A 27555-nucleotide genomic window follows, 5' to 3' on the forward strand; every position below is an offset into this window, starting at 1 on the left:
AACTACACGTATCTCTTGTGAGGTTTACTGCTCGAAAGCATAAATGACACTGAACATTTTAGGTCAGTGTTTTGACTGTGCCCATGTTTCTACAGAGATATCATTTGCTGGGAAGGAAAATTCAACAATAGCTTGTCGAAGTGTGTGTCTTAATATTAATCTGTAACCTGATTCATACTCCCACCGCACCTCTGTGGCTAGGAACAAAAGAGGGACTCTAGTTAGGGAGAAGAGATAATTTATCTAGGCTTTCTGTCCTTTACTCTTCTCAGAAAACAAGCAAACTTTTTGTTTATTTCCAGGCAAAAGGAAAAAAAAAAAAAGAAAAAGATAATGCATTAGCTAAGTTTTTCCTTTCAGTTATCCAACAAAATTTTGAACATAAATTGGAGATTCAGACCTATTGTACCTGTGTTGTCTGTATAGTTAATTAAAAAGACCAACCAGCACTCAGCGATTTTTCTGAGATGCTGAATTCACCTGCTTCGATTCCATTACAGATACAATTTGGTAGGGGTTTGCTGTTGTAGGAAAATTAGGATTAATATTTTTAAATAAGATGCATTTATTTTAGTTACTATTTCTTAGCAACTTAGATAAGCATTATATTTTGATACTTTTTCCTGAAAAAAAAATCATGGCAATTTGAAAAATTACTTTATTTGCAACCAGAAACGTCATGTTTTCTGTTTGGTTTGTTATTGTTGTTGAGACAGGATTTCTCTATGTAGCCCTGGCTGTCCTGGTACCCATTCTGTAGAATAGGTTGGACTCAAACTCAGAAATCTGCCCACCTCTGCCTACCTCTGCCTCCCAAGTGCTGAGATTAAAGGCGAGCGCTACCATTGCTCCACTAAAACTTGTTTTTAGGGGTTGGGGATTTAGCTCAGTGGTAGAGCACTTGCCTAGGAAGCGTAAGGCCCTGGGTTCGGTCCCCAGCTCCGAAAAAAAGAACCAAAAAAAAAAAAAAACTTGTTTTTAAACATGATAATTTGTAAGAGAGATGTTTTGTGAAGACAAAAACAACATTGAACTTTTTTTTTTTTCTTTTCTTTGCTTTATTTTCTTGTTCAGAAAGAAATTTAATGTCGGGACCTTTTCACAGCTAATCGAAGCTCTGTAAGACTCTTTAAGGGGTTCATAAAATGTACCTAAGTGTTGGTCCTGAATGATGCGTCTTCTCAACAATGCTTTCTAACTATTAAAATTTGTACTGCAAGTTCAAGTCAAGAATTCAGGTACGGTGTGACAAGTTGGAATGGCAATGCCACCTTTGAATTCAGGTAGCTGTAGCGGGTTGCCTTTCCAAGTTCAGCCCGTGAACTGATGGCCCAACACAGAACAAGAAGGAAAGCACAGCAGCCATGGGGTCCTAACCGGAAGCGCACGGAGGTAGACGAGGTGTCACACCGGAAGGCACTCTCACGCAGTGGCTGTCGGGAGAGGTGCAGGCTGCGGTCCCTCTGCCTGACCCAGTCAGTGTGCAAGCTGTGAGCTGCGAGGGCCCCGCGTGGGAGCTTCTGGAGAGATGAACTGGGTCGGGGGATCCCGGTAAGGTGTGCGCGCTCGGGTTGAGATCCAGCCCTCACGGTCCTGGAGTGCCGCCATCATCCCAGGCCCAAGGCAAGGTCACAGCCTTCCCTGGTAAATGCCAGGATGGAGACCTCAGCATTGTCCAGGGTCCTAAACAAACTCTGATTCCCACTCTCCACGGGGGTTCTCTGAGGGGTAGCAATTGGGGCGGGATTGCTGTTTCTTTCCCTCCATTCCAGGCATCCTTCTCTAGTGAGGACCCTTGGGCATGGGGTACAGTCTATGTAGGAATTTCAAAACAGCCCTATTCCCAGTTGTATTATATATATTTACCGTATTTTCAAATTATAATTAAAAAAGATACATTATTATTACTATTATTTTTTATTTTTTTTATTTTTGAGAAGGTCTCATTCGTTAGCCCAGGGTGTCCTGCAACTCAACAGTCCTCATGTTTAACTTCTAAAGAACTTGGTTTGCAGGCATATACGACCAAGCCCAGCTCATGGCTTGTTTTTTTTTTTTTTAAAGACAAATACAATGAAAACTTACCTTGAATAAAGAGGCTATATAATTTGTTCAGTATTCAGGATTAATACATAAAACATTCATTATAAATTCACTATTTTGGGGGTTGGGGATTTAGCTCAGTGGTAGAGCGCTTACCTAGGAAGCGCAAGGCCCTGGGTTCGGTCCCCAGCTCCGAAAAAAAGAACCAAAAAAATAAATAAATAAATTCACTATTTTTATATAACTGTTCATTGCAGTTTGCCTTACACGTACTCTAGTGGAAGTAATTTAAGGCTAATTTAACTTGATAAAATGTGTTGATGGGGGTTAATTTGTTTGGTATATATGTGTATATATGATATATATTTGATTATATGACAACACACATATATATGACAAATGTATCCTAAGATAGCAGGATATTAATATAAAACACTGAGGAATTTTATAAAAGAAAGATGGCTAGTAATTTTAACAGGAACACCTCTGTTGAATATGTTAGTTCGCATTGTATTTCAGAAATGCACACATTTTTAAATGAGCGTGGGGATTCATCCCTGTAATTTCCCACAGTTGGCTGTAGTGAGAGTATCTCCACCAGATTCAGACCAAAAATACCATCCCCAAAAGCAAAATGGATCCTTGAGATGATTCAGCATGAGGATGTCTGTCATCCAAGCCTGATGCCTTCAGTTTAATCCCTGGGACCCACAATGCTAAAAGGAGATAACTGAGTAAGGAAAAGGTGTTCTCTGATCTTCAACAGGATGTGTGTTGTGTGACAAAACTTTTCCTAGGGAGACACAGCACAACACCCATGTCTTTTTACCCCAGAGAGCGGGCCCATGACAGAGCTAAGTACAGATAGTACCAAAGTCCAGCTTCGTAAACCAATGGATAGAGGGAGCAGAAATAACGCAAGGACGGCTGCATCATCAAAGCCTACCCTGGCATAGGTGACAGCTCACAAAACAGGAGACCTGCTGCACACCCTGTAGGCAGCTATACAGTTTGGAGTGTTCTTTCCAAGTGATTTAGTTTAATTTTCTTCCCGTCAGTTTGCCTGGTCTGTTTTACTTGTGTTGTTTACTGTGGGAGGGAGGGGTCTAGTGAGGATGGTTAGTTTCAGGAATTTCCTGGAGCTATTTCAGTTGTTTGCCTTCTGGCTTAAGAGCTTCCCTGATGGATGGTAAATCTTGGATGAATGGTATGTTTCAATCTTGGAGGAAACTGCTACATAACACTGTGGCATGGGCATGCTCACACACACACACACACACACACACACACACAAATAAATAAACACATAAATGTTAAAACAAAGCAAATGGTTTATTTTGGCTAGTGTTCTATTAGCACCCTTTAGAGAAAACGAGAAATTCACTTACAGACTTATAGTTGATGCATGACTATAATGCAATGTATGGCTCTTTAAAAAGTGAATATTAATGGACTGTAACTCCAGCTCCAGGGGATACAACACCCTCTTCTGGATTCTACAGACAACTGCTCTCATGTGCACATATACATAATTTAAAATAATGTATTGGTTACTTTGAGATTAATGGTTTAGGAAGGGTGCTGGAAGGGTGCCAAAGCAGCGTCCTTAAGGAAACATGGCCTAAGATTGCTTTTCTCCACAGGAAGTACTGCCACACCTCTGATATCAACGACCAGGGGCCTAAACCACAGGATAAAGCAGATCAAACTCTAGGATGCACCAGGCTGGACGATGACTCAGGGAGGATAGGTGCATGCTGTCAAGGCGTAGGACCAGAGTTTATCCTTGCTCTCCAAACAGGAAGGAGAGACCTGCTGCTGAAGTTGTCCTTTGATCTTCAATAGTATATATGGTTACATACACACACACACACACACACACACACACACACACACAAATAAATGTAAAACTAAAAAAAGTTATATGCAGTTTTAAATAAACGTTTCTTGGCAAGATGGGCTTCCTAGGGTGAAGCCCTGTGGTGGTAATGAAGATCTGATTATCTCCTGTGTCTACTGTGAGAGCAGGTAAGAGAGGACAGGGTTAGCCGCTCTTGGTACCGTGATCTTCTAAGGGGCCTCAGTGTGAGTGTGTGTTCAGTGAGCACGGGCAGCCAATTGAAGCCTCTGCGGTGGAGAATTTCTTAATCCCCACCTCAAACTGTCTTTGAGGGCTTGGTTACTAGGGACTTGTTTTAGTTGAGAAAGTTGAGAGCTGCCTAGCAACTTACCATTTAGATAAGTGACTGGAGAACAATTAGAGCTCTCCTTCACAACTCCAGAGCACTCCAAATTAATTTAACAAGAACACTTTTACATGTGAGACCTAGACAGGGTTTATATACATATGTGTGTGTATATCTATATCTATCTACCTATCTGTCTGTCTGTCTATCTATCTACATGTATGTGGGTATAAGTTTTACTTAATAAAAAGCACCTTGAGATAGAGTATTGGGTTTGGAATTATGTACATCTTTATATTAGTAGAAATGTAAATAATCAGCAGTATGTAACAAGTGTTTTAAATGCCTTGCGAGGTAGTGTAGTGGCTGGTTTTGTGTGTCAACTTGACACAAGCTGGAGTTATCACAGAAAAGGAGCCTCAGTTGTGGAAATGCCTTCATGAGACTCAGCTGTAAGGCATTTTCTCAACCAGTGATCAAGGAGGGAGGACCCAGCCCATTGTGGGTGGTGCCTGGGCTGGTGGTCCTGGGTTCTATAAGAAAGCAAGCTGAGCAAGCCAGGGGAAGCAAGCCAGTAAGTAACATCCCTCCATGGCCTCTGTATCAGCTCCTACTTCCTGACCTGTGTGAGTTCCAGTCCTGACTTCCTTTGGTGATGAACAGCAGTGTGGAAGTGTGAGCTGATAAACCCTTTCCTCCCTAACTTGCTTCTTGGTCATGATGTTTTTACAGGAATAGAAACCTGTACTAAGTCAGGTAGATAGGGGACTAAAGCATAGTTATCATTATGTTTTTTGCCCAAGGAAAGGAGCCAGGAAGTATCAGTTAGGAAGTGCCAATTCAGTCAGATAACATTGCATAAAGAGATAAATACGAGACAGGTTGCACAAATAGTGGTGGAAATTCAAAGCCACGAAAGTGGAAGTTATGGTGCCATAAAACCCCAGTATTGCACAAAACAGGTGCCACTGAAGCCATAAAAGGTGAGAAGAAGATGAATATATGATGGGATTGAAGACCTAGTTCTTAGCAAGGTTTTAAGAAAGAAATGGATGGGAGGATATATATATATATATATATATATATATATATATATATATATATATATATATAAAACTGTTTGGGAAACAGTAGCTTGGTCTGCATTAAGATGCTTTCACCAAGGGCTGCATAGGTTTCGTTGTTACCTGAGCGAAACAGGGTACAGTAAGTTTATTCTTTTGGTAGAGGTCATCTGATAGCATGTCCTCATTGGAAACAATGTTCTCACATATAGAAATGATACAGTAAGTTTTACTGCAGAATTACTTGAAGGGACATCATTGCAGTCTTGTAGATGAAAGGTCTCCACAACGTCTCTCATTAAGAACAAACTTCACATTTGACCTTCAAGAGATCTTCATATGAGGGAATCTATCAATCCTACATAAAGTGCCTTTCATGATGAAAGTAGCTAGTAGCTATAGAAATAAGCCTCTCCCCTTAAATTTGTCATCTTATTGTATGTAGAGTGTTTATAAACCGAAATGTTTCAATTCCAATGAAATATCCTTAAGTGTAAATTGATTAAGCCACTCCAAGTTCATCTGTATATGACAGTAGTTCCAAAGCCCTATAGTTGAAACTTGATAGTCCACACCAATGCCAATTTTTCAAACTATTAGGTTTTTAACCTTCTGGAATAATGTTTTTCTTAATATGGGGATATTAAAATGCACACTACCCTTCTTAGTCTTTTCCTGACAAACTTATGTATTGACCTGAAACTCTTAGTGTTTAGCCCCATGGTTAAAAAAGCCCCAAAGACCCTGAATTTTCATAGTTAGACTGACCTTCAAATTTGAGGATAGGTAGAAACATTGTTTAACTTGGAAAAGAATACTTTATTTTCTTTGTTAATCAGTGACTAATTTCACAGTTAGGCATGGAGGCAGAAAAGGACCATACAAAGATGCAAACAGTGTTTGGACCCCAGAGTACTACTGAGGATCAGACGAGGACGCAGGGCTAGTCACTGCTGCACCGTGGGTGTGCAATCTGCATCACACACTCAGGCACAGGCCAACTGAAATCTGGTCACTCTCCGGGACTTTACTCTTTATTGAGGGAGAAAGAAGTATTACTATTGAGAATGTTTAAGACTGGGGACTCATATTCATGCTATAAAAGCAAGTGGAATGAGTAAGAATGGGACATAAGCTAGATTAGCAGCAGGCTTGACCAATCAGAAGACAGGTAGATGGAGATGACAAAATAAAAACATTATATAAGTATTTGGGGATAAGGCTATGTATTTAAATACTTTAGGTGGATGTATGTAGGGTTTTTTTGATAGTGAGTTTGAGAGATAGAAAAGTAGAAGTTTTCCATTAGTGAAGAGCCAAGTTCACAAGCAGCCCAGCAGCAGCAACGCTTCGTATCAGATTACAGAATCAGTAGTAGGTAGGCATGTCGTTGGGTAGATTTAAAAAGTGCAAGAGCTAGGATTATGCTAGAACAGTGTATGCTGCTTTTCCACAGTTCCAGTATGACTATATCCACTCTTCAAGTTTAGTTAGAAGTCTTGATATACTTTGTGGAAATCACAGGCTGTATGATTGGAGACAGGGTATGGAACTTTCCTCCTCATGGATAGAGCCAGGTTGTAGAGGATATTCTGTGAGGAAAGAATGTTATCCATATGAACTGAGATGCAGAGTCTTGGAAATGAGGTGCTCATGTGAGGGAAAGGCATCAATCATGAAGGAGAGATTCAGCTGTCACTAAGAGTTCTGTCTGTCCATCACAAGAAGTATTTGGTGAAATTTAATCCCACCCCCTACCCACCCCTAGTTTTGTCCCCATTTCCCCACAGGAGACCTCACTGGAAGGAGCTGCCCATCCTGAGGACCATTCATGGACAAAATTCACAGGCCTGAGAGATGGACTGACTTATAAAGTCTCTGCTCTGAGAATGTCCCTTTGAAAGGAAGTATAGCTTGTCCTGCTGATGTGACAAATGTCATGAACTCCTCTGAGAATCTCCACTGTAATCTCTAAGGAAGGTGAATGACTGATGGAGTGACAAGAATCACAATGAGTGACCCCTCCCAGCTTGGTTCTAGAGAGGGAGCAAGAAAGAAAAAGATTTAGCCACCATTTGATTTCTGGGTTGGAATAGTAGAGGGCCTCTCTCTGTCTTAGGTGTGGGTATCATTGGAGCTTCAGGGTGGAAATTGAGCCAGAGTTCTAATGTTCTGCACCTGGGAAGCATTTCCGTATGAAGAAGAAAATCCTTATTGAGAAACAATCACCCGGTAATATGTCATAAGGTCTTAGCTCTAATAGGGTTTCTTGATGTGGTGAATGAATGGGCCAGCTACTTTAGAGTTTGGCTATACTTTCCATTTAGTTCTTTAAGACCATAAAGATGGTAAAAATTAATCAGTTATTTTTTTACTGTCGAGGTCAGTTGAGGGTCTGGTCCATAAGGATCAGTTAATAATGTGGAAAACTCTCGGCTTCTTGAGCCTTAGAAAAGGGTGTTATATGCTAAGGTGGATCAGGGTCTTTCTGACCATTCTGCCTCCTTTGAATAAATGAGGACCGTGTCCTGACTCCCCCTGTAGAATGTACGCTGATTAGAGTTCAGCCTCTGTGTCTCTAACACCTCACTGATGAATGTACTAGAAGAGCGGAGTTCTTAGAAAGAAGTCCTGTTGTCCCCTGGAGCCTAGTTGACCTTGGAAGGTAAGGCCTGAACTATTGGCTGTCATTTTGTCCTCTCCACGTAGACATATGCTTTCAAGTATGGTTAATAAATACCTAGAAGGTTAGTTACCTTTGGTCTGGCATATTTACCCTTTCAAAAAATGATTTTTATACTTGAAAGTATTGATAATTACATCATTTCCTTCTTTACTCTCTCTAACCATTCCCATGTCCTTCAAATTCATGGCCTCTATTTCTGTGGAAAAAATATATATCACAGACATACAAAGGGATAATAAAAATTTAAGCAATTTTCTTGCATGAAATCTCAGGTTAATGGATAGCGCTAGGAAGGATACTATAATGTGAAGTAAACCAGACCCAAAAGAGATATGCCACATGTTCTCTTTCACCTCTGGTACATAGCTCCCGACTTCAGATGTGAGTGTAACCTGGAGTAACTGTAGAAACAGGAAAGCACGGGGGACAATGAGGTGGGGGAAGCAATGGAGAGGGAAATAACAGGGTGTCGGTGGTTTGAAGGGGAGAATGGGAAAAACAGTGGATTTAATTAGGGAGGGGAAGAGATGAAGAAGGAGGGAGGTAAAATAGCAGTAAGTCTGTCTGAAAGGAATCATTATATACCTAGAGTTATATAAAATGCATATGAGTCTGTGTATGCATGTACATATAGAGTATAAATGAAAATTTTCCATCTAGGCTGACAATACTCTCTCTAAGAGCTAACAAAGAACCCCAAAACCAGGCCTGAGAAGATCCCTTTTGAGTTGTTGGTCAGGGAAGCCCAAGAGACTCCGCAGACGTTATGTGGTATTGCTGTTGCTTTCGGTTGCTCTCAGAGGTGGAAGGTAAGCCCGTTTCTGAAGGCACTATGCACTTTGGACACTGGACCAGAAGCACCAAGCAGGATGTGAACTGAAAGCCTTTTCCTCAAGGACTAGCTTTTATGATACCAGAAGGTCCTATGTGAACTTCCAAAGGAGAGAAGCAGCACTGAACTTTTGTACAGTATTTAGATGAAGCTTGGGCAAAAATCAATCTTTAAAACAAATCAGGATGTTGTTAAGACTCAGCTGTCCTCATTATGCTGAACACACACACTGTTTTTAAAAGCCAGTTCTAGATTCTATGACGAGCAGAACAATAACTTAAGAGAACACCATTGATTTTTAAAAAGGATGGCACTGTGGCCTTAGAGATTTTAATAACCTTTTGATCATCCTGCACACCATATCAAAGCCTCATCTTTTACCTTGTGTGACCTACCCAGAACTTTTGTGGCCTTCTTAGGTGTCCAAGCTTTGTCTCTCTTGTTTCCATTTTAGAGACATCTAACCATCTCATCTTAGGACAAAGTCTTACAATATACAAATCTTTGTCTGTTAAAATCTCTCTGGTCTTCTAATATTTGCTTCTCTTGCTGACTCCTTTTTACTCATTGTCTTCCTTAGTATCACGAGACATCCTGACATTGGCAAATTTACTAATTTGTTTGGAGACTCATTATTCCATCTAATCACATAAGACTGAATGCAGAACATTCGTCTTCAGTGTGCAGATGGGATCCCATGACTCTTCCACCTGCTATGCTGCACATGTACAAGGGACGGAGGAATTCTTTTCCCACCTCATATGCTGTCTGAGAGGGAAGATTTTATTTCGAAGGTCCACCATCTGCTAGCTTACATTGATAATGTCACGAGAATTATGACATGGTGTATGGTAACAAACACCATGGTCATGGAGAATCATGGCGACTGACACATCTGCCTTTATAAGTGTCTTTACTTGAAATGCTCCCTTGGTAGACTTAGAGGTGGCCCACTGCTTGAAACTCTGTACTCACAATCAGCATGTGCCTTCAAGTGAAAGCAGACAACCTGAAAAATTGACGAGTGCCCTGTCTTTTACAAAAGGACAGTACTCCGGCTGGAGAGATGGCTCAGTGGTTAAGAGCACCCGACTGCTCTTCCAGAGGTCATGAGTTCAATTCCCAGCAACCACATGGTGGCTCACAACCATCTGTAAAGAGATCCGACGCTCTCTTCTGGTGTATCTGAAGACAGCTACAGTGTACTTATATATAATAAATAAATAAATCTTAGTTAAAAAAAAAGGACAGTACTCAGTACCACTTTCGTTATGTCCCATAAGTTTGGGGAATGTTTTATCTTCATTTTCACTAAATTCTAAGAAGTCTTTAATTTCTCTCTTTGTTTCTTCCTTGACCAAGTTGTCATTGAGTAGAGCATTGTTCAACTTCCATGTCTATGTGGGCTTTCTGCCATTATTATTGTTGTTATTGAAGACCAGGCTTAGTGCGTGGTGATCTGATAGGATGCATGGGATTATTTCTATCCTCCTGTATCTGTTGAGACCTGTTTTGTGACCGATTATATGGTCAATTTTGGAGGAGGTTCCATGAGGTGCTGAGAAGAAGATGTATCCTTTTGTTTTAGGACGGAATGTTCTATAAATATCTGTTAAATCCAATTGGTTCATAACTTCTGTTAGTTTCTCTATGTCTCTGTTTAATTTCTGTTTCCATGATCTGATCACTGATGAGAGTAGGGTGTTGAAATCTCCTACTATTATCATATGAGGTGCAATGTGTGCTTTTTTAGTAAGGTTTCTTTTATGAATGTAGGTGTCCTCGAATTTGGAGCATAGATATTTAGGATTGAGAGTTCCTCTTGGTGGATTTTTCCTTTGATGAATATGAAGTGTCCCTCCTTATCTTTTTTAATGACTCTTGGTTGAAAGTCGATTTTATTTGATATTAGAATGGCAACTCCAGCTTGTTTCTTCAGGCCATTTGCTTGGAAAATGGTTTTCCAGCCATTTACTCTGAGGTAGTGTCTGTCTTTGTCTCTGAGGTGAGTTTCCTGCATGGAGCAAAATGCTGGGTCCTCTTTACATATCCAGTCTGTTAATCTGTGTCTTTTTATTGGGGAATTGAGTCCGTTGATGTTGAGAGATATTAAGGGATAGTGATTGTCGCTTCCTGTTATTTTCGTTGATGTTTATGGGCATCTCTTTCTTTGGGTTAGGGAAGTTTTCTTCTTTAATTTTGTTGAATATATTTACTGTCCCCTTAAGTTGGAAGTCTTCACTTTCTTCTATGGTGAGTGGCATATAAAGTGAGTAAGTAAAAAAAAAAAATAAATAAATAAATACATTTTTAAAAAAGAAAGAAAACACCCAAGGGAAAAAGGGCATTATATGTGTACCCCTTATCTCCAAGAAAGAGAGTCTGGGACTAGAGGAAAACAAAGAGACATAGCTGTCCATAAGCAGGAGTGTTCCCTTAGCTTCTCACAGGACAGAGACTTCAAACATAGTCAAGGGTGATTGACCCCAATGTGATTTTGAGTCCTGCTGTAACAGTAGTGATTTTTAAGCCAGAGCTCTGAGATGTGCACGGCAGCTCTGTGCCATGGAGTGTGTTTATAGGTACCCTATGGTTTGTGTAGTTAGGCCCAGGTCAAGGTTGCGGTAGAGGGAAGTGCCTACTTCTAGTTAAATGAAGACCTTTGTTCTGAAGCGCCTGACCTAGTTACTTTTATATTTCTGTGATAAGACAGTATGACCAAGGCAAGCTAAGACGGAGATGTTCCATGGAGACTTATCATCCGATAACCAAGCGTATGTTGATAACTGACAGGATGCCGTGTGACTGATATGTCCTTAAGAGAACAAGGGAGAACACTGAGGTGCATTTAGCTGCACAGGGGTTTCTCCACCAGGAATACTCACCAGGTAGACATGTGGGTCACGGGCTAGCTTTTTCCTCCCTGTAAGAGGAAGTAGGTATGATGGCTGGTCTGAACCGTGAGGAACGAGAGGCTCTGTGACATCTGTAAAAGCCAGTTTTACCATCTCTTAATCAGGTTGTTTCATCCAAGGAGGTGAAGAGGGCATTATGTAGACACTAGAAAGGAGTGAGCAAAACTTGAAGTTTCCTAGTGACAAAAGAGGGGGACTCCAAAGTATTTGGTCTACGGCCTTCCTTCAACTCTCATTCCATGACACAGGCTTCTGGTCAGTTTCTGAGTGGCAAATGTAGAACTGAGTAAAAGGCACAAGTACACAATGGGAATGCAATTACCCCAAGTGCTGTGTCAGGAATTACAACTCTGTTCCATTATGTCAGGTGTGTGTGTGAGTGTGTGTGTGAGTGTGTGTGTGAGTGTGTGTGTGTGTGTGTGTGTGTGTGTGTGTGTTGTGGTGCCAACAGAGGCTGAAAGTCATCTGATTAGAGGGTTCAGCTATCCCATTGGTTCTGGGTCCACTTCATTTCTCAGGATAGTCCTGTTACACTTGGCTACGTCATGGGCATACCTCTAGGGCTGCCTCTTCTTCTGGTATGCTTGTTTCCAACAGCCTAATCTCTGGCAGATCTGACAGTTGCCTGTTTCTGTTGGCAGGGTATCCAGGAGATGGATTTATCTCTCCTATTCTTGTGCTTTTTCTTCAGGCTTTTATTCCCTCTTCCTTACCCCAACCCCCTTTTTTTTCTGATATTGATTGTAATCAATGGAAGTGATTACTTCTGGTAACTGTCCAGAGCTGACTGGGCAATGAGTTTATCGTTAAGAACTGTCCATTCTTCTGTGATACCAGTAGGATATTCTTTTACTCTCCCCAAGAAGGCAGTAGAGTTCTCCTGTGCCCCCTGATGCATGGTAACCAGTTTACTGTAAGTGAGGAACTTCCAGCCATTTTTAGATTGTCCACCAGGCAGACGAGGAGGGAATGGCTCATTCTCCAAGGTCTCTTAAGTCCCACACGGTACTTGTAAGGAATGCTAAAGCTCCAAGAGGGACTGGAATCCATGACTTATCTTCAAAGATTATTTATTTCTACGAACTTTTTAAAGCCTGTCCTTCAAGTCAAAAGCCTGCCTTAGGTGCCGGACAACCTCTGTACTTTTCAGGGATGTTTGAAAATTTGTCCAGGTCTTTTTATCTGGTTTAAATATCACAAGGAGAACAAGGTAAGTATTTGAGTCAAGCCAAGCCCTCCTTCTGTAGACCGATGAATTCTCATGATAAACTGGCATGCTCCCTAGCCCATTCATACAGTGTTCCTTAGTGCATGCGTACTCTGCTCCTAGTGCCAAGGCAAGAGTGGCTGCATGGGGGATCCATTTAACATTTCAGATATGGATCACATTGGTTCCTCAGGACATAAATGGAACAGTTTTAATTCATCTGGCAAAATGAATTCGGTTATTGAATGGTGTTAGAACTTAAGCTACTTTTTAGAGGCTACCTTTTTCTACCCCAGCTTATACTGGGGCCAAGCTATAATGTGAAAGAAAAGGTCACTTTTTAAAGATATCTGGGCCACATTTATTCTAGTTCTTCAAAACGGGCATTTGGTGCGATAGCCCAGTCACCCATGTGCAAGGGAAGGGAAAAGGAGTGAGTGGTGTTGGCAGTCCTAGGATAGGCTCCTCCATGTTTGTTCCCCTTTAGGGCACAGTTGTATGCTCCCCCAAGAGGCTGTTAAGGCCCCATGAGATATCCAAGGAGTTTTGTGTTCCAGTAGCAACCGGTTTCTTGGCGTTCCCTTTGCTTCCCTTTGCTTCCCTCCTCCTCATGCTTGAACTATCCTCCAAGACATGCACCAGTTAATTCCAAGATAAGTTTTAGTTCCAGGGAGTTCCTTCTGAAAGGTTGGTCCCACCTTTTAGATGATATAGAACTAGTGCTAGAGAATGCTGGGCCTGGTGGCTTAGGTCTAGTCATAGGACAGCTAGTCAAATGACAAGAGGGAGGGTACTAGAAACAGGAGAAACCCTCCCTAGAGGGATGTAACTCCTTCCTCTCTTCAACACTCCCCAAGCAGTGTGGCCTTTTAATGAGTCCTGACAATGGGGGAAAGTCCTTATTCCTAATTCTCTTAAAGTCATTATTGTTTGTTCCCTGTTAATGGTACGTAGGCCGGGAGCCATACGGAAATTTGACAATAGAATAGAGTTTTTTTTTTTTTTTTTTTTTTTTGTAAAAAATAAGACTCATTTTGTAGACCTGAGAATAAATGTCATCAAGATCATATCCTGTAATAGCTGGTTATCTCTCCATGCAACCAAGCCACCAACTGAATAGTCAGCTCAGAGCGTTCCTCATGTCTTTCCAGGACATGAACAGGGAAACAACCTTCATCTAGGGAAATATATAGGGAAAGAAACAAGACAACTTCCTATGACCTTACAATTTATAGTAAGTGACCATAAAGACAAGGGTCTGAAGAAGCAAGGCTACAGGCTGGACAGGCACACATCATGAAGCTGTAGGAATGAGAGTGAAGGGAGCAGTTCAGCTGAGGGCCAATGGTAGCACTTGAGAAGGAGAGCCTTTTCTCCATTGTTCTGTACAGTCCAGAGACCGAGCTACAAAAGTTATATTTGTGGTTCTGAATGAGTACGTTTATTAAAGATGTAATAAGGAACAGTGGAAGACAATAAGTAGCAGATAAATAAAGTCAACTGGCAGCCGTATGTTGTCACATCAGGAGTTTACAGCACATAGCAGGCACAAGAGGAGTACCTGACTTAGAAAGCAGAGAAAGCTTATGTCATTAAATTAAAGGATTAGAAACATCCAGGAGAAATTGGCTAGGGAAGTTGAAGCAATCATCTGGTGTTCCTGACTGAGCCTTCTCTGTGTGAATGAGCGTCCCACTTTCAGTTCCCAGTGCCAAGAATTTCTATACCACGGAATAAGCAATACATGGCTTTTTTTCTCTGACTTTTCAACACAAGTGTACTGGAGGAGATACATTGAGACAAACTTCTTTAGGTTCGAATGGGCGTTTGCCTTACAAACTTCTAGAGACAGCTTTTCAGTAAGCTTAAACAGTGCATGACAGTTTACCAATCTCTTGTATCTTGTACCTGCAGATAGAGGTGTGAGGGAGACATAAGCTATAGTCTGAGGTAAAATCAGAGTTGTGGTACTATGTGTTTGGTCTTGATTCTAGCAGCAGTCTGTCCTTCTGCTTCTAAAAGAATTCAGATGAGAAATAGTTGTAGATGAAGCAGCCATTGTTTTTAAGTTTGCACCCAATCTCTCTCTGTATGTGCCACAGTACTTGTGTGGAGATCAGAATATACCTTGTGGGGGGTCAGTTCTCCCCATTTACTATGTGGCTTCCAGGAATCCAACTAGGGTCATCCATTTTGTCAGCAAGAGTCTTTGCCCTCTCACCCATCTCATCCTTCAGTGTTTTTTCTGAAACTAATCTCTCTCTAACAAGAGTACGCCAAGTTTAGCATTTGTCTCTGACTTTTTAAAAATAGTGTAGTCCAGACTGGCTTGAAAAATCACAGTGATTGTCTTGGCTATCTCTCATGAGCTGGAGTAATAGGTATCAGCCACCATGCCTGGCTGTGGTTTTCTGTGTTTAAACTAAATATTGACTAATATCAGTAATTCCACTTGATGAGCTTAGTCATTCATATTCAATGACTTAAAAAAAAAAAACTCTGCCATCACTGTATTTGTGTAAGAGCAATGTGCAGAAAGACAATCTCATTTTAACCTGTGATTAAACGAAGATGTCCAGGGATAATAAAGTTCTATTTTTCTGAATTGCTCCACATGGAAAGTGGATGTCCATTTTAAAACAGCCCAGAGACGTGTGTTAGTAATGGAAGTATTCTAGGACTCCAGCAAGCAGAGACGACCAACTCCCCAGCTCGTGTAGACTCACTGTCACTGTCTGTGCAGACGCTGTGCCTGTCAAGGTGCACTGTTGTGTACTGAGGTCTGTGATGTTCGCATGGCTCTTCTAGTTGACACGGGCAACAGGAAATACGGGCGTTTTTAGATGTGAGACAATGAAATATTTGAAAAAAGTGGTGAGGGCTGGAGAGATGGCTCAGCGGTTAAGAGCACTGACTGCTCTTCCAGAGGTCCTGAGTTCAATTCCCAGCAACCACACGGTGGCTCACAACCATCTGTAAAGCGATCTGGTGTATCTGAAGACAGCTACAGTGTACTTATGTATAATAAATGAATAAAGAAAAAAAAAGTAGTGAACACTAAGCAGACCTGCCAGCGTTGGTAAGAACGCTGTTGCTATGGTGGTCTTGGTCAGCACCAGATTTTTAACATGTGGTTATCTTTGACGTTTGTATTCCAGTGTCTGTTGTATTTTGCATGGGTTGGGTTTTTCCTTTTTTCCGTGTGCTCTGACAATCCTGTCCTTCCGCCTTCCCCTCCTTTTGTCCTTAAGTGGTTTGCGTGTCTTACAAAACCTACGACAGACAAACACGAGGACCTGTGTAGTATTTGTCTGCATGAGTCTGGCTGATTCACTTAGTGTATCATTTCAATTTGCACCCACTTTTCTACAGATGACTATTTTTTCTTTTTATGGATGAAAATGGCACACTTTGAACTCTCACTTCTATCGTTGGCCACCCATGTTGATTCTGTACCGGCTATTGTGAACAGTGTTTAATAAGAACTGCCACAAAGCATTTCTGGGTCACACTGACTTGGTGGCCTTTGAGTGAACACTCGGTAGTGGTACCAATGGGCCATATGGTAGATTTATTTTTTCTTTGCTTTGTTTTTTTTATAAATGTATCATGTGTATGTTTTTATATGAGTATACACAAATGTGTTAGAGCACACGTGTGGACGTCAGAGGACAACCTATGGGAATTGGTTACCTCCTTTTGCCATGTGAGTCCTGGGGATTGAACTCAGATTGTTAGGCTTGGCAGCAAGCACTTTTACTGGCTGAGCCATCTCACTGGTCCTCTTTTCAGACTTTCATTGACAAACCTCTGTATTGCTAATCCATGGTGGTTAGAGTAGTGTACATCCCATCAGTGCTATAGATGGCATTGCTCTCCGTGGTGGTTAGGGTAGTGTAGCTACATCAGTACTATAGAAGGGCCCCTTTCGCACGCATCCTTGATGGTATTCATCTGTTTTCTTAATGGCTGCCATTCTGACTGGGGCAAGACAGAATCTGAATTAGTTTTGATTTTCATTTTCTGATGGCTAATGAGGCTGAACATCTCTCATTGTTCATTGGCCATTTTATTTCATCTCTTGAGAACTGTTTATTAATCTCTCTTGAGTTTTGTTGTTGCTGTTGCTTTACAGCAAACTGCTACAGTACAGCTTTCCTCTGGGCATAGCATGGTTACCGCCTTGGAGGAGACACTACCTCATCCAGGTAAGAATTGAGTAGACTAATACAGAGATGACTAGGTCTATGGCTGTGGTAATGGAAGTGTTGATACTGTAGTGTGTGGGGGGGGGGGCGGGGCAGGGCGAGAATAGGGTAGGGATGCTCATTATAGAACACATGGAATAAGAGGTTTACTGAGAGGGAAACTCGATAATGATCTTCTGGGAGGTGGTCCTGCACCGTGAGGTGAAACACTGCACTAATGCATCTGTCTTGATGACAGCCACACTCCTCTAAGTAACCTTCACCTATGGCCTGTAAGGAAACCGGGCAAAGTCACTTGCTGTCCAAGTAGGACTTCCATGAGACTGTCGTTTGCCCTACTGATGGTGTTCTGTCTGCATGGATAAACTTCTCCAACTCTGGACTCATGGCCAGACCTGCAGAGCCCAGTGTAAAGTCCCCTGTTAGACTCATAAGACACAAACAAATACAGGAGATTGAAGATAGCTTCTGTATTCCATCTGACCATAATGGATTAGAGCTAGAAATAGACAAACAGAATTATAGAATATAGGCATAGAGATGAAATAATACACCATTTAGTGATGAAGGAGATTGGCAAATAAGAATTATTAAAAATTCCTAGGACCAAATGAAAACATAATTTATAAAATGTATAAGATGAAAATAAAAGCAGTTCTGAGAGAAAGTTTGTACCTATACACGCCTGGGTTAAAAGAAATAAATATCACGAATATTAGACCTTAGGGTTTCAGAAAAGCAAGAGTAATTCAAACCCAAAAGCAACTGATGAAACGAACTATGAAGATGGGGCGTCATGGGGTAACCAGCCACTTTTGGACTGAATCTGTTTTAAGAAAGTTGCATGGGCTTCTGAGAAAGATGATCTCTAGATGTCTGTTAGGACCATTTGATACGTAATGTCATTTAACTCATGGTTCTGGTTTTTTTCTTTATTGTTTTTTTTTGGCCTGGCCTGTCTGTTGGTAAGACTTGGGTATTGAAGTCACCCACTATTATTGTGTTAGGGTTCATCTGTGACTTTATTTCTAATACTATTTGTTATATAAATTGGGTATACTCATTTTGGTACATATATTCAGAATTATAACATCTTCTTGATCAGTTATTCTTTGATAGTGTGATGTGACTAGTTTTCGATGGAAGTCTATTTTGCCAGCTGCTAGCACAGTGACCTCTGTTCGTTTGCTAATTGCAATCACTTAGAATACCTCCTTCTCTGTTTTCTACACTATGACAGGCATATTTATTAGAGGTAGCAAGTAGATTGGTTATTTGTTTTTTTTTCAGTATAATTTGCTTGTTTCTATCTTTTGAATAGGTAATTAATATCATTAATAGAGTTACTTAAAGGTGCATTTTTGACATTTCATTAGTTTTATTTACTGTTTAGTTTGATCTAGGAATAAACTCATTTTCTTATGATTTAATGATGATATGAATATCCTGAAATAAGCTTCCATATTAAATTGGAACTCACATCCTAAAATCCTCTTCAGTAGGGATTGGGTGACTTATGTTAACCAGCATAGCTTAGCTTGTAGTTGTGAAATCGTGTTTTAGTGTTAAAGTACTGAAATTCAGCCTATGAGAAGTTATTTTAAATAGGTTCTGCCTTCCTATCCCATATTTCTGTTTTATTGGCTTCATCGTTTTTCCTTAGTGCCTTCTCCTGTAGTTATGCATTCCCAAAGCCTCTTCCCTTCTTATGAGATGTCCTTAAAGACAAGATTCTGACACTTAGCATTACTATTCCTGACACAGCAGGATGACCTGCTTTAGTTGTGTAGAGAGGCAACGGAAGTCCTTTTTCTAGGCTAGATACTGCCTTGAATCTTAACAAGTCCACCAGCTAGGAGTGCTGCTGCCTTACCATGCTTTAGGCGAATACGTATTTCAGGGCAGCACAGGCTTTAAGATGTTATTCTCAGTTAACAGTTAGGGCTACTTGCCTTGTGTTTTCCAACATAATCACACTTGTAAAAGGTAAAAGGTCTCGGCATTCTGAGTCTGTTCGTTTTGCCACCGCGCCCTTCCGAGAGTAAGCTGAACAAAATTCAAAAGCAAAGCCAAACGAAAGCAACAGCGTTATACGTGAGGCACTTGTGGATGTCACAGTATTTAGTCCTGGTATAGTTTTGATGTCTGCACGCTGCTCTGTAGAAGGCACTTGTGTGGATGTCACAGTATTTAATTCCTGGTATAGTTTTGGTATCTGCACGCTGCTCTGTAGATTTTACACCTCTGTTGCTTTTTAAAAACATTTCTTTAACAGCCATACTGTTTTCTATCTTTAATTTTGAGAAATGTTTCTTGAGAATCACTTTTTACTTTTTCTTCCTAGAGTTAGAGAGGCAGAAATTCATATGTGTGTCTGCAATCATCACGCTTTTCCTCCCACCTGTTCTCTCCCCTCTTCTATTCCTTCTCTCACTTAAGTCATTTTATTTTGAGGCTATAATCATCACGTTTCTCTTCTTCCCTTTCCTCCCTCCAAGCCCTCCCATAAGTTCCACTTCCTCTCTGTCAATTTCATGGATCTTTTATAATTAATCATTATTGTATCCATATTTATATATGTGTATACATATATATTCCTAAACATTACCTGCTCAGTCTGTATAACGATACCTACGTGTATGTTTTCAGTGCTGATCACTCGGCACTGGCCGACCAGTTGTGCTCTTCCCCCAGTAAGACCCTTTCTACGCCTGCTGGTACCCTTAATTGCCTGGAGTTCTTTGTATGTGGCTGAGGCATCAAGAGATTTCCTCAGACAACTTTGGCAGGTCCATTGGTGTTATCTTCTTCAGCTAATGTATGGGTGGTTGTTTTAGAAAGACTATACTGTCGCCTCCGACATTACGACATTACGGGGAGAGGCATTTTACAGCAAACTCTCTTATCTCCTGGCTTTTACCATATTTCTGCCACCTCTTTAGCAATGTTTCCTGAGCCTTAAGTGCAGGAGTATTTGTAGGTATATCCACTGGGACTGGGCTCCACTACTCTGCACTTTGACTGCTTGTAGTTTTCTCTGGTGATCTTCATCTGTTGAAAGACTTGTTTGATAAGGGGGGAGGATTACACTTTTTGTGGGTACAAGGACAGATACTAAGATTGTTGTTAGGGATTATGCTCACTTAGTAAAGTAGGGGTTGTAGATTCTCTTCTGGTAGCAATGCAAGTGAGTTATGTTTCTTGTACCAGGCATGGTACCTCTTTCGTTGAGTGTCTTAAGTCTAATTAGGGGACCATTTGTTACTGCCAAGGTGTGTGTGGCACTGGTGCTCCTATAGTGCCATGCTGGCCATTGACATCATAGTTGGGTAGGATTTTCCTGGCTTCATTTCTTGAGTGTTGTCTGCTATTACCATGAGAGCTAGGGAGAAGGCATTTAGGTTAGTTCCAGGTCATGGGTCTCTGAGCCCTGTTTCAGAAGCATGTAGTGTCTTCAGCAAATGGGGCTAAATGGAGTTACTTTACACCTCCGAGGGCAACCAAGGATAGCTGACAGCAATAGGCTGTGTGTTAGGGAGGCTCTTGAACAGTACTGGCCCACAACTAAAAAGGAGGTCTCTCACTTGGTACTGGGGACTTTGTTAGGTGGTTCTTTGGCTCTTGGTGGGTAGTTTGGTTAGCCCAGATAAGAAAAATTCATTAAAAGTTTCTTTGCATATTTATTCAAAGAATTACATGTGTTACATGGTTTTCTTTCTTTTTAAAAAGCAAAGTAGTTAACAGTATGATTCTGTATTCCGTTTTCAGACTTCTTGTTGTTGTTTTATCTTCCTTTCTCCTTCTGTATTTACTTTCTTGTCCACTCCCTAGAGAACCCCTCTTCTCATTTCTCCTATCAGATCGCTTGTACCCCTCTATTCCCCTTCTGTGGTTACCTGCCACATGACCCAAAAGACCCCATATTCCTCATTTTCTTACTCAGACTGCTTACACCCTGGTATTTTCCTCTCTATTGTTCTCCAGCTCTCCCAGGTCCCCCAGTTCCCCTATCCTGGCAATGGTCCTGTTTCACCCATCTGTAGTTACTCCAGACTATATACTCAGGTCAGAAAAGTTTGAGCTAGGAGCCTCCAATAGAGAGAACTTGTGACTTTTTTTTTGGGGGGGGTCTTATCATTTAATACGATCTCTTTTATTTCCGTCCCTTTACCTGTAAAGTTCATGCTTTCAAATGTACCACATTTTAATTACACATTTGTTGCTTGAAGGACTTTTAGGTTCTTTCCATTTCCTTGATATTGAGGACAGAGCAGCAGTGGACATGGCAGAGCAAGTGTCTAGGGAGTGACGTGGAGTCCCTTTGTCATATGCCCCAGAGTGGTATACCTGGATCACAGGTAGATTTATGTTTAACTTTCTGAGAGAATTCTATATGAATTTCCACAGGGACTGCACAGGTTGCAGTCCCACCAGTAATGATTTGAGGGTTCCCTTCTCCCAATTCCATCAGTATTTGTTGTTGGATATTTTATTGATTTTACCATTCTGATGAGAAAATAAACTTTCAAAGTTATGGTTTATATTTTTCTAGTTGATAGCTAGGAATAGATATCTAGGAATATCTAGCTAGGAATAAATATTTTTATATATTTCTCTTTTCTTCTTCTTTTGAGTGGGTTATGGGCTCTGGTACAGATAGTTCCACAATGGCTACCAGTGGAAAGTACAAGAATCCAGTATTTGTTCAGTCCATGAACCTGGACATCTCAGCTGGTCTTCACTATGTGCTGGGATCCTGAAGACAGGCTCTAATTACAGTGAAGAAATGGGCTTGCCAACAAGAGCAGCAGGGAGAGAGGGAGAGGGAGATGGAGATGGAGAGGAGAGGGAGGGAAGGAGGGAAGGAGAAGGGGGGAGAGAGAAGGAGGGGAAGAAAGGGAGAGAGAGGGGGGGTGAGGGAGAGGGAGAGGAAGGAGAGAGAGGTAAAGAGAGGAGAGAACATCCCTTTTCCATGTCCTTTATCTAGGCTGCCACCAGAAAGTGTGACCAAGATCAAAGCTGGATCATCTCACTTCAAAAGATCTGGATTAAGGTTTATCTTCTCACCTCAAAAGTTTGTTGTTAAAAGTCGGTCTTCCCATTTTGAATGATTTAATTAAGAAAAAACAATCCCCTCACAGGTGTGCCCAGCCTCTTGCGTTTTACTTAATTTCAGATGTAGTGAAGTTGACAACCAAGAGTAGCCACCACAGGTCACCTCTTATCAACTTGACACAAACCACATCTCCTTATTTTGTGATTGATTTCCAAATGAAAATAATAACTGGGTCACAATAATGTAAAACATGATGTAATGATCCCATGCACAATTGCAAATGTATTATGTATCTAACCAGGTCATAATTATGTCTAACATCTACAGCTGCAAACATATTATACATTTAAAATGTGTGGCAATGTCTCTTGAGAGGCATTCTTTTAGTATATCAAACAAATATAACCACTTATATTCTCTCAATTAATGTCACATCTCATAATAAAGAAATTGAGGAAAGAAAACACAGATATCTGTACAATGCATTCTTAAATGATAGAAACATTCCTGTCAGTTATAACTCATTTCTGTAACGAGTCACGTGGCTTTACTGGTATTTCTAGCTACATTCCTCAACTACCCATTCTGTATTTCTACCATCCTTGGCAATACTTCATTCCTGATGGGTTTATGCCATTTCTCATCTTGCCTGGATTAGGCTTCTGTAGTTTTTCATTAATTATAGGACATATAGCACCAAGAAGTGCTCAGAAGGATGTCCTGTACTCCAGACACACCCTTTCTCATCTCCATTGTGAAGAAGCAATCTACTTCCTCATGGTAATCTGGATCAATCACTCCTCCTCATGCTGTTATCCCTGTCTTAGCCTTTGGTGTAAGGACACCAGAAGCTCAATGTGGCCAGGGGAAGTCTGAGCTTCCAGTTCAATGGGATACTTGTTGTGTTTCTTGGCAGGAGCACACCTCCTTCTGGAACCCAAATTTCTAGTCCGGCAGAATTTAAGGTCACAGAAACAGGAAGAGAGAATTTTCCTGGTAGATCACAAGGTGTAATAATGAAATGGAAATATTCCCTTTTCTACCTGTTGATTCCTGAACCCATGGATCTAGGCTATGGGAAAAGCTGTATCATATATTGGACACTGATTCAAAGCATATGCATGATCTGGAGATACCTGCCGTGAGTTATCCGTCCTGTTGCTGCCTGATTGGCACTGTAACTGTGCCATCAAAAGGCCGTTACATCCTTCTGTCAGTCCATCTGCTTCAATATGGTGGGAAATATGGTAATAGCAGTGGATTCCATGATTGGGGGCACACTGTCTCACTTCTCTGTGAAGTAAGTTTATTAGGTAGAAGCTGTCTTAGAGTTTCTATTGCAGTGAAGAACCATTATGACCACAGCACCTCTTACAAAGGAAAGCATTTGATTGGGACTGGTTTACAGTTTGTGAGGTTTAGTCTGTTATTGTCATGGCAGGAAGCATGGTGACACGCAGACAGGCATGGTACTGGCAATGTAGCTGAGAGTTCTACATCTGGGTCTGCACATAGCAGGAAGTGACTGCTGCACCGGACATGGCTTGAGTGTCTGAAACCTCAAGTCCACCTCCTATAATCACTTCCTTCAACAAGGCCACACCTACTCCAACAAGGCCACACCTCTAATAGTGCCATTTCCCATGGGCCTATGAGGGCCGTTTTCTTTCAAACTACTACAGAAGCAGTACTGTTTGGAACACCATGACACTGGATGAATCATTCTGTAAGTTCACAGATGGTAGTTTTGATAGAAGCATTAGATGCAGGAAAGGCAATTCAGTGACCAAAACAAGTGTCCAAGACATGGTACTGTGCTTCCCGTGGATGTAATGGTCCAATGGAGTGAACCTGCCACCAGGTCACTGACTGGTCACCTCAGTGTGGTGTGCTATGTCTGGCTCAGTTTTGATCTCTGCTGTTGCCACATCAGTCACTCAGCAGCAGCTGTCACCTGCTCTGCCTTAGGGAGTGACAGTTCATGTTGTCAAGCCCATGGATATCCCCCATCTTTGCCACTGTGGCCTCTTTGTTCATGGGTCCCTTGGGCAATGACAAGGCATAGCTGAGGAAAGAGGCTTTTTATTGACTGGGTCATCCTGTCTACTTAGTTATTGAACTTCTCTGCTGCTGACGAGCATTTATATGAGTCACAGTATCTTCGCATCCTTCACCCATCTGCAGGGATCTGTCCACAGGATTCTTCCCCAGATGTCTTTCTTAGCAATTGTCCAGTTATGCTGACAATCAAGCTAAACTATTTGTTACAGCTCATGAATCAGCAAAAAACATCTGACCATTTTTCTTTCAAATAAAATGTAAGACCATGTACACTGACCAAAGTTCTGCCCACTCTGAAGATGTGAAGATTTACTTCCCCAGTCTCTTTCAGGATTATCCCAGAGCAGGGCTGTAGCTGTCCATTTCTGGGTGACGCCTGCATAATGTGCAGAACCATCAATAAATCGGGCCCTAGGCTTCCCTTCCCCAGTCATGAAGCCTGCCCCCTGAGGCTAGAGATCAAGCTTGGGAACAGAAGACAGTAGATCACGAGTAGAAACCATAGGCATTTGAGGAGCTCCATGTTGCTTGCTTGTGCCTTCAGGACCTGCTAAGGCAGGCTCACGTAGACACTGCTTCTGTCTGATAATGGGCTGCTTCTGTGCACATCCTATTTGTGTCTTGGTGGGTCGAATACCCTGCTCAAGATGGACAGCTCAGGTTGTGTGTTAACTTGGTGGCCCATTGTCAAATGGTCAGTTTCAACTAAGGCCCAAAGGCTGATGAAGGGCTGTCTTTTAAAGGGACAATATTTGTCTGCATATGATTGTAGAGCTTTGATCCAAAACCTCCAAAAGTTTCTTCTGTGCTTCTCCTCTAAGGGTTGCCAGTGGCTTCAGATAGCATTCCAGTCTGCTTCTACTGCTTCAAGTGCTCTTAGATCTCGGAGTCATCTGAGTAGCCTGATAGAGCAGCCTGCACAGGAGCCTGGGACTACTGAAGAGCCTTCGTTCCAGGCCCATTCAAAGCTAGCAGTTTCCGAGTCACGTGGTATACTGACCAGAGTAACACACCCAAATGAGGAGTGTGCTGTCTCCAGAATCCAAATAGACCCACTAAACGTGCTTCTTTCTTGGTGGCGGGAGGGGCCAGATACAATGACTTATTATTTATTTTAGAAAGAATATCTCTGCATGTCCCACACTACTGGATGCCTAAGGGTTTTACTGAGGTAGAGGGTCCTTGAAGTTTGGTTGTGTTTATTTTCTTTTTTTTTTTAATTTTTTTTATTTATTCATTTATTATATATAAGTACACTGTAGCTGTCTTCAGATACACCAGAAGAGGGCATCAGATCTCTTTACAGATGGTTGTGAGCCACCATGTGGTTGCTGGAAATTGAACTCATGCAGCCGGGTGCTCTTAACCACTGAGCCATCTCTCCAGCCCGGTTGTGTTTATTTTTATCTCTGATGTGCATATGTGTTACTGACAAGTCCAAAGTGATTACTGCCTTCTGTTCGCTTGGTCTAATCAGCACAATCTTAGCAGTCTAGTAATCTTGTCAGTCTAGTGGACCAATGGGAAATTTTGGGGAAGAGATAGACTCTCAAGATATCTTCAAACTAACTCGTGACATGGGGCAGGGAGCACTGTAGGGTTACTAGATCCTTGAAGTAAGGCTGTGAAGATAGACAGCGGCCTTGCCACTGAGCAGTTGCCTCTGGTGGTCTTTATGGACAGCATTTGTTAGCTCAATGGCTGCATCCCACGTACGAGATGTGTTGATCTGCTCGAGTGAGGGCACTGCGCCTGATGCAGCCTGCTGTGGGGGTCAGTACTTGATACGTTTTTGCGAGGCGACTGTCATTCTCCAGGACCCATCCACCCATCCACCCATCCACCCGTCCTCCACACTGGCCAGATGGGAGAGTGGTGCGGAGCGCCACACCGCGACAGCTGCAGTGACTCCTGCAGTCCTTCCTGGGCTGTGGCAGTGCCTTTGACTCGCCATTTTCCTTGACAGAGGAAGCACCCGGGGCTTCCATTTGACTTTTTCCAACCGTAATAGCCCTCATTCCGTAGGTCAGGGAACCAATGTGAGAATCCTGCCAACTTCTAAGTCTGTCTATCCCAATTACACATTCTGCAACTGGGGAAATAACTAACGGATTAATTTGGGAACCCCTGGACCCACTGTGAGTTGATCATACAAAACGCCATTGCCTGACCTTCATAAGCCCCTCCTTTAACTGGGGCTGGGCTGGGAGGCAGTGCTTCTTGGGGTCTACTAGAGTTGTTGTCGGTTCTGAACCAATAGACCCTGAAAGTCTGGTTTTTATCCCTTTCTACCCTATCTTTGTAAAAGGCCTTGGGTCTTTCTAGGGAAGACAGAGAAAGACTAACAAAAATCGCAAATATTTTATCAAGCTCCTGTCTCAGTGGAACCTGTCCATCCCTTCATCCAAGGGGTTCTGGATCTTTAAGTTGGTTCAAGTCTGGAAATTGGTTCACAGAGCAAAATTTCCTTTTACCACAACGTAGTGGGGTCTCTATTTTGTTTGAAAAATTCTCTGCTTTTATAGATCAAGCAGGAATGCAGTGGGATCTTTATATATTCCATATGTGGAAACACCATGATGGCCGAGCCATTACCAAAGGTCCATATGGATCCTGCCACCACAGAATTCACTTTGCCTCCATCACAGGTCAGGCCGATGCCGACACTGCCCTTCCTATGTTGCCTGTAATCACCTTCCCTGCCGTCACCTGGCCTCTGCCACCTCAGAGCCGTATTAAACCAACTGCACTGAGTTCATCTGAGAGCAGCAGGGTCTCACTGAGCTCTGCAAGCAGGAGGGTGTGAAGTAAAGCCCTTCAAGTGGTCTTGCAGCACGGTCGCCATTTTGGGTTTACAGGATTAGTGAAGGGCATGTCTTCTGAGCCTCTACATTGTGGAGCATAGACCTCAGAGTGGACCCACCCACGCTAACATTGCAATTTCCCGAGCTTTAAAATCCCGCCAAGAACACTAAGCCAAGGATATCTGGCATCTCCAACTCCTTTTCAATATGCCATCTTTTGACAAATTCTTCAGCCAACCATTAAACAAACGTTGACGCCTTTTAAAATGTGTGCGCTTCTGTATTAAAACTACCCACTCAGTGGGCTGATATGAACAACTGAGCCTGGTCCAGTTTTATGTTCCCTCCCCGTTATTCCACACCCTTAAAACCCACCCCAGACACATTTCCCAGGCCTGTGCTTGAATGAACTAGCAAACTCCTTAAGATCTTTACTAGTGTGGTGTGCCTCATGGACTGCACTTTCTGCCTCCCCTGCTGAGCTGCTGAGCCT

General features: G+C 41.9%; 1 protein-coding gene across 4 annotated transcripts in view; it reads left to right on the forward strand.

Annotated features, from left to right (window-relative positions):
• Nucleotides 1-1428: 1428 nt before the first annotated feature.
• Nucleotides 1429-27555, forward strand: part of Redic1 (regulator of DNA class I crossover intermediates 1) — a 67249-nt gene continuing 41122 nt past the window's right edge. For 2 of the 4 annotated variants that reach the window (NM_001432108.1, NM_001432109.1), the window contains 1 exon segment: nt 1429-1551. In NM_001432108.1, the coding sequence (NP_001419037.1) occupies nt 1529-1551 (23 nt within the window). In that variant the 5' untranslated portion in view covers nt 1429-1528. 4 annotated transcript variants of the gene reach the window in all.

This window comes from Rattus norvegicus, chromosome 7 (assembly GCF_021556685.1).
Source record: "Rattus norvegicus strain SHRSP/BbbUtx chromosome 7, alternate assembly SHRSP_T2T, whole genome shotgun sequence".
Lineage (NCBI taxonomy): Eukaryota > Metazoa > Chordata > Mammalia > Rodentia > Muridae > Rattus > Rattus norvegicus.